Here is a 12,924-nt window from a genome sequence, read left to right as displayed (position 1 = left end):
CCGCCCCCTGCCGCGCGCGGGACTCCGCGCGGCTCCCGCGCCCCGGCGGCCCCGCCCCGGCCCGCGCGCGGCCCCACGTGCGCGGTCGGGAGGCGGCCCCGCGCCGCCGCCGCGCGTTTAAATGTCCCGCCGGGCGCGGCCCGCGCCGCGCGCAGGGACGGGAGCTGCCGCGCCGTGAGGCAGCAGGCGCCCGGCGGAACCCGCCCGCCTCCCGCCCTGCCCCACCGGCCCGGCACCCGCCGACCACCCGCTCCCGGCCGGCGAGGGCCGGTGCGGCGGTGAGTGAGCGGCAGCGCGGGCGGGCAGGGGGCGGTGGGCGGCCGCGGGGCGGGGGGAGCCGGTGGGGCCGGTCGGGCCGCCCGTTGCGCGCCTCTGCCGGCCTTTGTGGGGGGGTCTGCGGCTGGGGCCCGCTCGGCCCCGTCCCGCGCTCGGCTCGGCTCGGCCCGCCGGCCAAGGCGGGTGCCATGCGCCGGGAGAGGTGAGTGCGCCGGGCCCGCCCTGCCTGGGGCCCTGCAGGCCGGGCACCCCGGCAGCCTCCCCAGCCGGCGCTCGCTCAGCTTCCCCTCTCTCCGCAGCGACTGCGCGGACGACAAGGGTCCTGCCAAGGGGGACGCGGGTGCGGAGTACGCCATGCGAGCCCGCAAGAGGAAAGCTGATGTGGCCACGGTGAGTGCGGGCCCGGCCCGGTGCCCGCGGGCCAGCGCCCGCCCCGCCGCCGGGCTGGGCCCCCGCGGCCTCGCCGCCTTTTGTTGGGGTGCGGGCCCCACGCGGTGGGCCGGGGGCTGGGTGGGCCTGCGGGGCTGTGCTCCTGCGGGAACAGGCGTGTGTCACTGCGGCCAACAGCTGCTGGGCCCGCGGTTTGTGCTCCGGAAATCATATGTCTGTTTTTGTAGTTCTTACAGGATCCTGATGAAGAAATTGCCAAAATGGAGATGACTAGAAAAAAGCCGTGCGAAAAACAGGTAATTGAATTGGTTTTATATGTAAATATTGTAAGCTCATTTAACCTTGCACTTACTTTGCAGTACATCATTATTTATGGCAGCGTGGTGAAACAGGTATGCTGCTGCCACATGCTGCATAGCAGTGGGCAAGGGGGACTGTTGGCCCTGGTTGATGATGGAGTGTGCAGAACAATTCCGTTCATATGTGTAGTTTTGAAGCCTTTGTTAGATACAAGGCCTGTGTTGGTCTGAAGCATTATGTTAATGCTGAAGTGAATTCAGCTGTCCTTGAGTTGAAGGGTGCACCTGTCAAGCCTTTAGACCTACTCTGCATTTGCTTCTCTAGAGAGGGGCAAAAGTACAGTCATGTGCTTATGCTTGTACATGTGCTCCTTGAGCACGCAGACAGGATCATCTCTTGAGGTGGTGCTCCTTGAAGTCATGTCTCTACTTCTCTGTCATCTGGGAAAGAGGAAAGCATCCCCTTTTCTCCTAGATCAGCTCTATTCCCATTGACAATTATCAGACAGACTAAGTAAGGGGTTCCTGTTAGAACTTTGAAGTGTATACTTGATTCTCATGGTGTGGTAAAACAGGCTTTGTTTCTCTGTAGAACAAAGGAATATCTCTGTAAAGTCACTCTACCTGTGAAAATCAGTCCTGCAGTGGAGGTTGATAGTGACCATTGCTGACTTTCTCAGCAAGGCATGTAGAATGAACCAGTTTAAAAAGTTGAATGCCATGTGTTGTGTGATGTTAAAAGTGTGATGCTTCTGTACCTTGAGTAGCCTGTGTTCTGCAATAGGTGCATTCCCCTTTTTTCCCTGGCACGTGCACTCCTGCTCAGTCCCTGTCACTGAGCCTTCAGCCTGTCACTGCACACCCAGGGTGATGCTGAAGGTGCAGAAGTCAGGGGCAGGGTGTGCAGCCTGTCCTCGTTTGGGAGGCCAGGCTGTGCATAATGTGGCACATCTAACCCAAAGTGGCAGCTGGAAGTTCTAAGACTGAAATGCTACCATAACAGATGGGCATCATTGTTTGGAATGGCCTCTGCTTGTTGCAACTGCGTACACTAGTTATCAGTCAACATATTAAGCAGGGCTCAAATGGTGAGCATTTAATGAGGGGATCTCTCCTTCCCTTCTGTCTTTCTTTTGCACAGTATATTAAACTAATTTCTCACTTCTGACAAGGAAGAGCTGTCTGTCCTTCACTGCAGCTTTCTCCTTCACCAGAAGATTCATTCTGTCTAAACTGAGCGCGGCCTTCTCGTGCATGTTTGTTGCATAATAACGAAGAATTTGTTTAAAAAAATCTCAATGGGGACCCAATTTTACTGTCTTCCAGAAAGACAGTGGAAGGAAACATGAGGTACCTTTTGCATATGTTGACCTAAACTTTCAAAGCAGATAAAGACTTCCAATTTTGTCTTCTTGTTTGTGCTCTTGGCCTGGTAGCCATTCAGTGTTACTTCAGGAAGGATAGGTAAACTAAAACTTAGATAATTTAGGCAATAGGCATCAAAAATCTTTCTTGGGAATTTTTTGAGGTCATTATAGGATGCTGGTGGAATTTGACCCCTTCATTCTATAAACAATAAATAACATCATGCCTATATATCTTTCCCTGCATAGATCAGGTATTTTTGTTGTGACAAAGTAGCCAGATTGTTCCAGATCTGGTTAAAAAAGCTAACATTTGGTTGCACAGCAGCAGCTCTTCAGTCTATGGTGTGACACAAGCTATTCTCTGATATAAATTGCCATGGACCACTAATGAGAATATGTTTACGGTTCCAGCAGCAGTGTAGCAGGCTGGAATGATAGCCAGGGCGACAGTTATTCTGTGGAGACACGGCAGTTCTAAAATGCAGGCAGCTATAAATCCACTGCAGCCTATGCCACATGACTTCTACATTAAATAAATTGTTTACTGACACTAGTTTATCCACAAGGCAAAATATCAGAGTCACATCCCACTTTATGACATCTTCATAGTCAATTCATTAGTTTTCTTCTGTGGAACATAAGGCCTCAGTTCTTAATTAGGATGCCGTTACCCTTTATGTGATGAAAGGGTGGCTATATCATCAGGTCTGTGACAGCAGAATATTGCATAAATTCTGTGTTTGATTTTGGAGAACTGGCACTGCTGTAATTCTGCTAGCAATTCTCATACTAATTCTGGCTGCTGTGTGGGGATGAATACACTTCTGAGGCTCCATGTAAAACAAAATTCATCTAACTAGATTAGAATAATCTGTCTAATTGTAATGCAAGTTGCATGGTCACCTCCATATAAAGTGAAGAATGGAATCTGTAAGTTAGTTTCTTTAGATGAAACTGGCTAATGTTTTCATGTGTAAAGGTGGAGCAAACTCTCAGGAAGGAGTTTTGATCACTTTCTTACTAGATGTTTTTCAGAATGATTTTAGCATTGTCAAAGAGTTCCATCTAAGTGTTTTGAAAATAGCCTCAAAAAAGATTATTTTACTAATCTAGATTAACTTTTGAAGATTCAATTAAAAAAAAACACACAAACAAAACAAAGCCTACAAAAAAGGAGTCTAAACTATACACAGGTTGAGAACTCACTTGGCTCTAACCTGGATTAGGACATTTAGACTCTTATTTCAAAGGAGTAGAAGCTCCTATGCTATCCCAAGAGGATTGGACCAACTTAATAGTGTAAGTTGCTATTTTCTGTCCTGTTTGTGAAATCTGGAATTCCCTTCTGATGGCAAGGAAAAATTCAGTACTTCAAAGTAATGCATCCTGTGAGTGAAAAGTGGCTAGAATTATAGGTCTTGATATTTCTGATGGGCAAACTAAGGCTGTGGACTTGGAAGTGATACCATTGTCTGTGGTATAAGGTGCTGCTTTAAAAGTGACAAACAGGCCTGTTCCCCTGCCATTGATTTCCATGCTGAAAAACCTCTGGTGCTGCTGTTTGAATGCAGTTCTGTGTCATTCTCTTCCTCTTCCTGCACTCCTTGCTTGTCAGTGGAAGCTCATTCTGGTGGCCCCTAGCTCACATTGAGGTGCACAGTCTGTATTTTTAGGTGCTCTGCACTGAAGGCCCTGCCTGGCCTGTAACCAATAACCCCAGTGCTCAGTTTTGTGTCTGATCCATATCCTGAAAGTTGTTCAAAAAGATTATTTTCTATGAATATTTGGTGTATCAGTGAATGGTGACATGCTGCAGGAAACTGAGGCCTGCTAATGTTTGAGCTTTATAAAGTCCCCCACCTCTGAACTCCTGGGTTTTCTCTGTTTGGAACTGTATGGGCTTGGGTGCCTTATCATCCACCTTCTTCCTTCTTGGTACCTCTCCTCCTAATGAGACTTCTCAGGTGCTTTTTTTCCTCCAGTCTGTCTTTTGTTCTCAGGTCTGAGATAGAGATCAGCATCTGATTAGTTGCTCCTGTACCTAGAACATTACTGTGGGAGTCACCAAGCTTTCTTGCTGGGCTCCACACAGATTTGAAGAGGCTGTTCTCCCCACTGATGTTTTTGCTTGTGTGCTGCTTCAGCTCCTGTTTGTCTCAGAACTCAGGACTGTAGTGTTTCCTCTGTTAGGCTGCACAGATTCTGGGTAGCATCTGTTGCTTTCTGACAGGGCTTCACTTTTGGATTGGCTTTGTGCAAGCCCAAAGGAAACTCTTCATGGTTTCCTCATACCCTCCCCACCTTAAACTGTTCTTTTTTTCAGTAGTGGCTCCTATTTCCTTTCAGTTGCAGTGTGAGGTAATGCAGTTTCTTGATAGTGTTTCTTGCTTTCGATTGAGTGTCCTGCTAAATCTGTTTTAAAGACTCAAGAGCCTGATTGATATGCTCATTCTCTCCACCAAAATGTGTGCCAGAGTTATGGTGCTCCCTCACCCACACTAATTAATTCCTGTCTCCTTCCCCATAGGCTGCTTTCTTTTGAGGCCCTGCACATTAGTTTCATTCTTGTCTCTAGCTGAGCTGTGTACTTGTAGTGTTGCTCACATCTTTTCCCCAGTGTCTTGTTAAGTGACATTATGTTGTCAAAAACTTTGTTTTCCCTTCTTTTCAAAACACCTAAGAGGCTCTTGAACTTTGATTTCTGTTTCCTTATAGAAAATTGAGGGTGGTGAAATATCTTTAGTATTGTTGCATGTGATGTGTCTCTTTGAGAGCTTTGTGAGCAAGTCTCTTGTCCTTCAGAAGCTGCTGGTGTAGTAGACACCTTTAAATAGATACTGTATAATCTACTGCTTTTCTGTTTGCTGATTAACTGATAAGACAGCACTTCTCCAAAGGCTGTTGGCAGCTGGGCTTGCTGTGCAGTTTGGAGAACAAAGTGTGACTAAAGTCTAGTTTTGAGGGAGGACAAAAATTAACTTAAAAGCAACGCTGATGTGATATTTTCATTTGAACTTTCAGTTTGTAAGGAGTCTGTAATTTTTAAGATAAGGATACTATTCCCCTGTTTTGCCTCCTCCCCACCCAAATTAAATCCTGGCATGGCTGTGTATGTAGCTATACTGTATTTGCATGTAGAACTCCCAAGAAGAAAAAAGACTTGCTCTATGTGTCAGTAATTTAAAGTGCAAAGCAGTCTTAGCTGTGAGAGAACTGTGAAATGTGGTTTTGGTTTCATCAAGTCAGTGGTTTCTGTTTGTGAAACCGGTGCAGGAAGGAGCCATTTTGCTGGAAAATGATGTCATATGTAAGAAAGATGGCAAAAATCAGCTGTGGGAGCTTTTTTTGCAAGAGGCAAAGTTTCACATAGTGTTTTACTTGATGGTAGCTAATGATTCTCCTGAACTTGTTTTTATTTTTTTTTAGCATGTTAGAAATCTGTTAGGGAGTTCTTTTAGTGGTGCAGAACTGATCAATTTGCAGCAAGATGGCTGACTTCAGTATTAAACAGAAATGCCAAATTTTAATTTGCTTAGGCATGATGACTTTGTGCTGGCTTCATATTCTACTGCAAATCAAGTAGTGTTTTCCTGGGGCACTGTGTGAAGTGTACAAGATCCTATTTAAGAGTTAGATGGTAGAAGAGTAAACCTAGATTTAAGTTCTGGTCCAAATAAAAGTTGAAAGGACATGACAGGTGAAGTTTTGGATAGCTGATGTTTACAGACCATGGCAGAATTCAACATATAAAATTATTAGCTTTATAGTTTAGTAGCAATTGCTTCACATGTACTTGGCTGTATTCTGAAAATTGGGTCATAAGTGCTTTGGGCTTTTATCTTAACTCTGCTAAATGAATGAGTACAAAATCCTACCAACTGTTTTGCTGTGTTCACCATCTGAGATGCTTTGCATGAAAGCATGGCTTCAGGCATGAAAGCATGGCTTCAGGCATATTATCTACATATTCCTGACCAGAAATCCTGACCTCATATTTGGGTCTTTGAGTTCCATCTGCTTGTTCTGTACTTGAGGGCAAATATATTTTTGGTAAAAACAAAACACAGCATGAGAGTAGGAGGTTCTGCCTGGGTATCCTTCCATGAAACACTTAGGGTCCTTCAAAAGAGCAGGGTGGATGTTCTTCAGCTTTAGTTCCAAACTTTCTCTACCTTCTCTACCCTCTCTACTCAGCACAAGCGAGGCCACATCTGTAGTGTTGTGTCCAGCTGTGGGCTCCACAGTAAAAAAGGGACTTGAGCATACAAGAAAGAGTCCAGAAAGGTCCATTAAGGGAATTCAGGAACCAGAGCATCTTGCTGATAAGGAAAGGCTGAGGAAGCTGGGGCTGTTTAGCCTGGAGAAAATATCTGTGGTGATTTGTGTCAATTGTTTATAACTATTTGAAGGGAAGATGTAAAGAAGATGAAGCTAAGCTCTTCTTTGTGTGAGGGGACAAAAGGAGATGGTCACAAACTGAAGCAGAAGAGGTTCCCTGTGAATATTGTGGAACACTTTTTACTGTGAGGGCAGCCAAGCATGGCACAAGTTGTCCAAAATTGTTCTGGACTCTCCATTCTTGAAGATATTCTAAAGCCTTTTGGCCATGGTCCTGGGCAGCTGGCCCTTGGTGGCCCTGTGTGAGCAGGGAGGTTGATGAAAAGACCTGGAGGTGCCTTCCAGCCTCTACCGCTCTGTGATTCTGTGCAGTTCAAAGAGATAAGACACTGGCAAGAAATTGTGACAGAAATTATGAGTATTATCTACCTACAGCTAAAATGCTTCCTTTAAAAAGCACAGTGTGAAATCTGGTGTTTGGTTTGACAGAAGTCCTGGACTAACATCCACGAGCATGCCCACATGCTGATTCCCACTCCGGACAAAGACGACGATCCCGTCCGTGTCGATTACTCGCGCTTTATCCACCTGAGCGTTGTTCCCACCAGAGCTACCCCTCTGCCAGCTCTAGGGTGAGTGTGCTGGGCTGCTGCTGCTCTGCCTTCCTCCTGTCTCATGAGCCAAGACTAAACGTTGATCTCTTTTAGCTGGGCAAACAAGGATGATGTATGGAAAAACATGATAAACAAAGAAGAGACCTACGTGAGGGATAAATTCTACATGCAAAGGCACCCCCAGCTGCAGCCCAAGATGAGAACCATCCTTCTAGACTGGCTAATGGAGGTAAGCTTTTCTGTGCTTCTGAGTGTTTCAAGTGTGCTTTTGTTGAAGTGCACTAATAACTGTCATGAGTGCACTTCAGGAGCATGTTTAGCTCCACATACTTGTCTTCATCTTAAATTTTGTCAATGAATGACACCAAACTTAAAGAATATATGATGTATTGAGCTGATGATTGGCAGACTGTCAATACATTCTGTTACTCATTGAGATTGATAGTGGGCAATAATCAATTTGTCCCTATCACAGGGTAAGCTTTTAAGATCACACTGCAGACAAAGGCTGAACAAATAATTACAAAAGTCACTGTAAGAGGTAGGATGGGCAGCTCTGAGATCAGATCCATCTCCTAGCCTTTTTATCTGTTTTTGTCATGCAGAATGTGCTACAGCTCCTCTTGTGTCTGAGTCTGTTTCACTGTTTGGGTGACCTGATGGCATAGTCCCTGTTCTTAAAGTGCTTGTGAGAATTTTCTCTTTTGAGGTGTTGGAATGATGGATCTTTGCAAAAAATGAGGAACTGATGTTCTCACATTGTTGGAACATGTGCTTGCATTTCCTAGAAGGGTTTTCACTCTGATCTGTTTTTTTTCTTGGAAGTTACTGTAATGGCAGTCATCTTGTGTCAAAGGAAACTGTTTAACTCTTGCAGTTAGTTAACATGTTACTTCACAATAGCAGTGAACTAGAATGCTAATATAAATTTTATGTCTATCTTATGCTTTTTTTTTTTGATACATATGTAGCATCTAGTTTTTACTCTTTAACACTGTTCTTGACCTTTGTAATCTGTGTTGTTTCTCCAGGTTTGTGAAGCCTACAAACTTCATAGAGAAACTTTTTATTTAGCACAAGATTTCTTTGATCGCTTTATGGCCACACAACAGGATGTTGTAAAAACACTATTACAGCTTATTGGTGTCACTTCTCTGTTCATAGCAGCAAAGCTTGAGGTAAGTGTCTCCAGCTTTACTTGCCATAAAAATGTGAATGGACACACAGCACACTTCTTGGATGCTGGACATATTGTGGAAAGCTTTATGGAGTTACTTGCTACCATTTTTTTCAAATGGGAGGCAGAACAAGGATTTTTTGTTTGTTTGTTTTAAACATTCCTGGTTTTTTTAGAAGTGTGTAAAATTATACTGTGATGTTATCTAGTTTTCTCACTAGAGAATTCAGTTTTAGAATAAATGTAAAATTTTAGTTGCAGCTGCTAAATGAATTTTTGGCTGGCTGCTGTATACAGAGACCACTTGTTGCAATTTCATTGCAATAGAGTACCTACTGCATAATAGTCTGGGCTATTATTTACTGGGACAATTTGAACTACTAAAATACACAGTGCTTTTTAAGCTCTTAGTTGTTTAAAAGAGCTGATGTTCAGTCTGTTCTTAAGCAAGAGATAAAAGGCCTTTTCTTTAGGATGCTTGAAAATAATCTTGATGTCAGTTGTGGTACAGGGACAGTGGTGCTGTAGTCAAACAATGTAGGTTTGTACTGACCCGTCCAAAGTGAGAGTTGAAGGCTATGGTGGACAAGAAATCTGTGTCCATTAAAGGCAGAGAACACAGGAATTAGAATGGAGGAATAAGGAACTATCCCCCCTCCCCTTTCTGTTTCAGCAGGCTGAAGCAGTGGTTGTTCTGTTTATTTCTTTACTTTTTGTAAAAGTAACACATGAAACTAGTTGCAACCTATTCCACAAATTAAAGACTTGATCTTCTATCTTTCAGGAAATTTATCCACCAAAGTTGCACCAGTTTGCCTATGTTACAGATGGAGCCTGTACAGAAGATGAAATCATCAGTATGGAATTGATCATTATGAAGGTAATATTTACAAGTGGAATTAGTTTTTAAAAATGTATAGCATAATCAGACTAAAAGCAGAGCTTCTCAGTTAATCTTAGGTGCTGCTAACAGGCCAAATTTCTCTTACTAATTAGAAAGCAGTGTTTTCTTTAGGTAACAAGTGATCTAAAGCATCCACCAGTAAGTGTGTATTAACAAAATTATTTGTTCCCTGTCTGTATCAGCAGGAAGAGCTACAAGAGAGTATTTGATTTGCATGTTTTAAAGATGCCTTAACCAACTGGGATTAGAGTTTGTGATTGTTTAACCATCTTGCATGGTTTAAGTTAGGAACTTAAATTGGCACTGAAATCTTGTGTGTGTCTGTTCTTTCAGGCTCTTAATTGGAACTTAAATCCACTGACAGTTGTATCGTGGCTAAACATTTACCTGCAAGTTGCATATTTAAATGATCTTTATGAAGTAATGCTGCCACAATATCCACAGCAGATATTTGTACAAATAACAGAGGTAACTCCTTTCCTTCAAATGCTGTTTCACCTGGAAAAGTGGTTTTCTGTCAGGCTTACCCAACATCTATTGTCTTTTAGCTCTTGGATCTCTGTGTGCTGGATATTGGCTGCTTGGAATATACCTATGGAATACTTGCAGCTTCTGCTTTGTATCACTTCTCCTCATCTGAGCTGATGCAGAAAGTTTCAGGTATTGGCATTTATAAACTTCAATCTTGTGTGTTGACAAATACTATGTCTTGATTCAGGCAGATAAATGAGTGTCTTGTGTTGCAGGTTATGAGTTCTGTGAGATAGAGGACTGTGTGAAATGGATGGTCCCATTTGCCATGGCTCTGAGGGAAGTAGGAAGCTCCAAACTCAAACACTTTAGCGGGATAGCTCCTGAAGATTTGCACAATATACAGACACACATCAACAGCTTTGATTTGCTGGTATGTATATGCAAATGAAGCCAAAAAGCTGTCTGTGAAATCTCTCAAGTCTTGTTTCTTTGGTTTGAACATACAGTCAGCTGAAAAGAAGCATGAGCAGGTTGAGACTGAGGGTATTTAGATTATAAAAGGTATAAGGTTGTAGTCCAGATACAAAATTCTTGAGACAAATACTTTTCTTGGCACGATTTGTTTAGTATTTTGTTTAAAAATATGTGCCTTCAGCCTCTCATATCAAAAGCATATAATTACCCTAGAAATCAGAAGCATTTCTCTACCCTTTGGGGTACTTCAAATACCATGTGTTAGACCTTTCTCTCTGGGAAATACCACTGATAGAGTCTTGTCTGATCTGGAGAAAAACAAAGATTGATCACTTGAGACTGATGTGGTGGGACTGTTACGTGACAGTGGTCACTGACAAGCAGTGGAGCAAGAGTGGTTATTAATGTGAGAAACTTGCAGAGGGTCAAAATCTTGTTCAAAGAATTGTGGTTTAAGCTATTGAGGTTAGTTTTTCTCTTTAGGTTATTGAATTCTAGGTAGAAGTTAAAGTTCTTCCTGCTCAATTGTTTCTCTGCTTTGCTCTCTTGAAGGTACAGGAGTGCTTGTATGTTATGAATGCCTAATGCTAATAATCAGATTCCAAAAACTAATACTGATCTCTTTGGGTTGTACTACAAGTAACTACTGTGTACTATGTGATTTATCAGTTACTGTTAGGAGAGTTAGATATGGATATGCAATGCATTTCCAGATTAACAGTCTATCAGATTATAAAATACTGAATTCTCTTGATCTGTTGCATAAACACACCAAAGTAAAGATTTCAATTCTTTTCCTCTCTTTTTCATGTGCTTTCAGGACAGAGCTCAAGCAAAACAAGCCATATTGGCTGAGCAAAATAGGACTTCACCTTTCCCCACTGGTGTCCTTACACCACCACAGAGTAGTAAGAAACTGTCTTCTGGACTACAATCAATCTGACTTTAGGAATTTTTGGTGGACAATTTTGCTCAAGTGCCTGTTCTGCTGGTTTTGGCTCCTGGTCCATTACAGAAATGCTGCCAGTGAAGTTCATAAGCTTTCACGGAATCTGAAAAGGAAACCTTACTTTCATCTGACAGAAGTTTTTCTATTTGAAATAGTTTTATTGAATGTTAAAATATTTTAAAGAAATGGATCAAGTACACCAGCCACTTGAAAGAACACTGAAGTGTGCTCCAGATGCTGCTACGGAGGGTGATGCTTGATCAACTGTTCAGAAAAAGGGCTTGAAGTTCAAATTAGTTACTGTGCCTGTTTGTCCTCTGGGTAATCTGCAGATTTCTCTCCCTTGCTGACAAATGGGCAAAAAGTGCTGTGGAAGACAACATTTCAAAGCCTCTTTTTCGAATGGTCGGCTTACAACTTGATGCCTTTTAAAAAACTCTTTATTGTAAAAGCTGCTATGTCTCTGTGTATTCATTTTTAATAAAAATGCTGTCTAAGACAGCTGGTTTTATGTATATTTCTATACTTCTTTTAACTATGATCAGTTAAGGTTTTTTCAGACTGTGACCATTAATAAGTGTGGGAGTTGGGGATGAATAGTGTAGAAACTATTGCTTTATTTATTTACCACTATTGGCTTATCCATGGAAACTTTTTATTTGGATACTAAAGTAAAATTGTCATGTTGGGCTACTTGGATTTCCTCTAGCCAGGTGCAGGAGGCTGGGGAGGGGGTAGTAGACATGACAAGTACATGGGGAATTAACACTCTGTAATGATCAGCTTACTGGGGAATTCTTGAATCAGGTTGTCTAGATTGTTACCCTGAGGTGATCAGTAGGACAAGTCTACCTCTTCCTAAAAATCATTTAAACATTGGGGGTTTGGCACAGTATTTGACAAGCAATCATGTGTGCAGTTTAATTCTGGAGAGGTATGTGCCTCTGGAGAGGAGGAGAACACAGAAATAAATGGTTCTTTGTTTTTTGTGTGTTTTTTGGTGCTTATTTTGAAGGACTGTTCAATAATACTGAAAACCTTTGTGAGACTACCAGGGTTCTTCATGTCCTGCTGCAGATAACTTAAATGCTACATTTAATATTTCAGGAAGCTCCTATTCTGTTGTTGGTTAGATTTTTTTTTTAACAATAGTTCCCAGCAAGGCTGCTTTTTATTATTTTTTTAAGTTATTCTGCTATTTTCTCTTCCCTGACCCAGTATTCTGATAAATGTTAAAGCTTTAATGTAATAAAAATGCCTGTGGTAATTAATGGTAAGCAAGTTCTTTGGTGCTGCTGGCTTTTTTTCCTTGCAATGAATGGTTATAAGTTCTGTGTTAACAAGTGCAAATGTGAGCTGAACATGTTTGCTGGTGCCAGTTTAGAGAGCTTTTAATTTCTCAGAGAATTGCATGCCCTAGACAAAGGGGATGTAATTTTTGCTGATTATTGAAGGATTTGCCAAGATGTATTTTGGTGCTTTGTCCTTAAATGTGGAACACAAAATGGGGGTGGATGAGGGAAACTAATCCTCCTGAAAGGTAGTTTGTGGGCTTAATTCCTAAATCAGCAACCATGCTTCAGTGCTAGGCCTTATGGTGTTTGTTTTCAGATCTTAGTCCCTTTTAGATGTTTCACGGAAAAATTACAATTCCATTTCAGC

At 42.5% G+C, this 12,924-nt stretch overlaps 1 protein-coding gene across 2 annotated transcripts; it reads left to right on the top strand.

The window, feature by feature from the left end:
- The first annotated feature begins 35 nt into the window (after nucleotides 1–35).
- On the top strand, nucleotides 36–12,543 carry CCNE1 (cyclin E1). Of its 2 annotated transcripts, none has more exons than XM_054640756.2 (11): nucleotides 36–278; nucleotides 576–666; nucleotides 894–962; nucleotides 7,160–7,302; nucleotides 7,378–7,513; nucleotides 8,316–8,462; nucleotides 9,246–9,341; nucleotides 9,699–9,833; nucleotides 9,914–10,025; nucleotides 10,112–10,269; nucleotides 11,134–12,543. In XM_054640756.2, the coding sequence occupies exons 2-11, from the start codon at nucleotides 631–633 to the stop codon at nucleotides 11,254–11,256; spliced, it is 1,155 nt and encodes a 384-aa protein (XP_054496731.1). In that variant the 5' UTR covers nucleotides 36–278; nucleotides 576–630; the 3' UTR covers nucleotides 11,257–12,543. The 2 variants fall into 2 exon arrangements, with proteins under 2 accessions (XP_054496731.1, XP_077041230.1); XM_077185115.1 differs by lacking the exon at nucleotides 36–278 and adding an exon at nucleotides 335–478.
- The last annotated feature ends 381 nt before the right edge of the window (nucleotides 12,544–12,924 follow it).

The sequence above is a fragment of the Agelaius phoeniceus genome, chromosome 12 (assembly GCF_051311805.1).
Source record: "Agelaius phoeniceus isolate bAgePho1 chromosome 12, bAgePho1.hap1, whole genome shotgun sequence".
Taxonomy (NCBI): domain Eukaryota; kingdom Metazoa; phylum Chordata; class Aves; order Passeriformes; family Icteridae; genus Agelaius; species Agelaius phoeniceus.
Note: the sequence above shows the minus strand (reverse complement) of the source record. Positions and strands in the feature narration are given on the sequence as shown.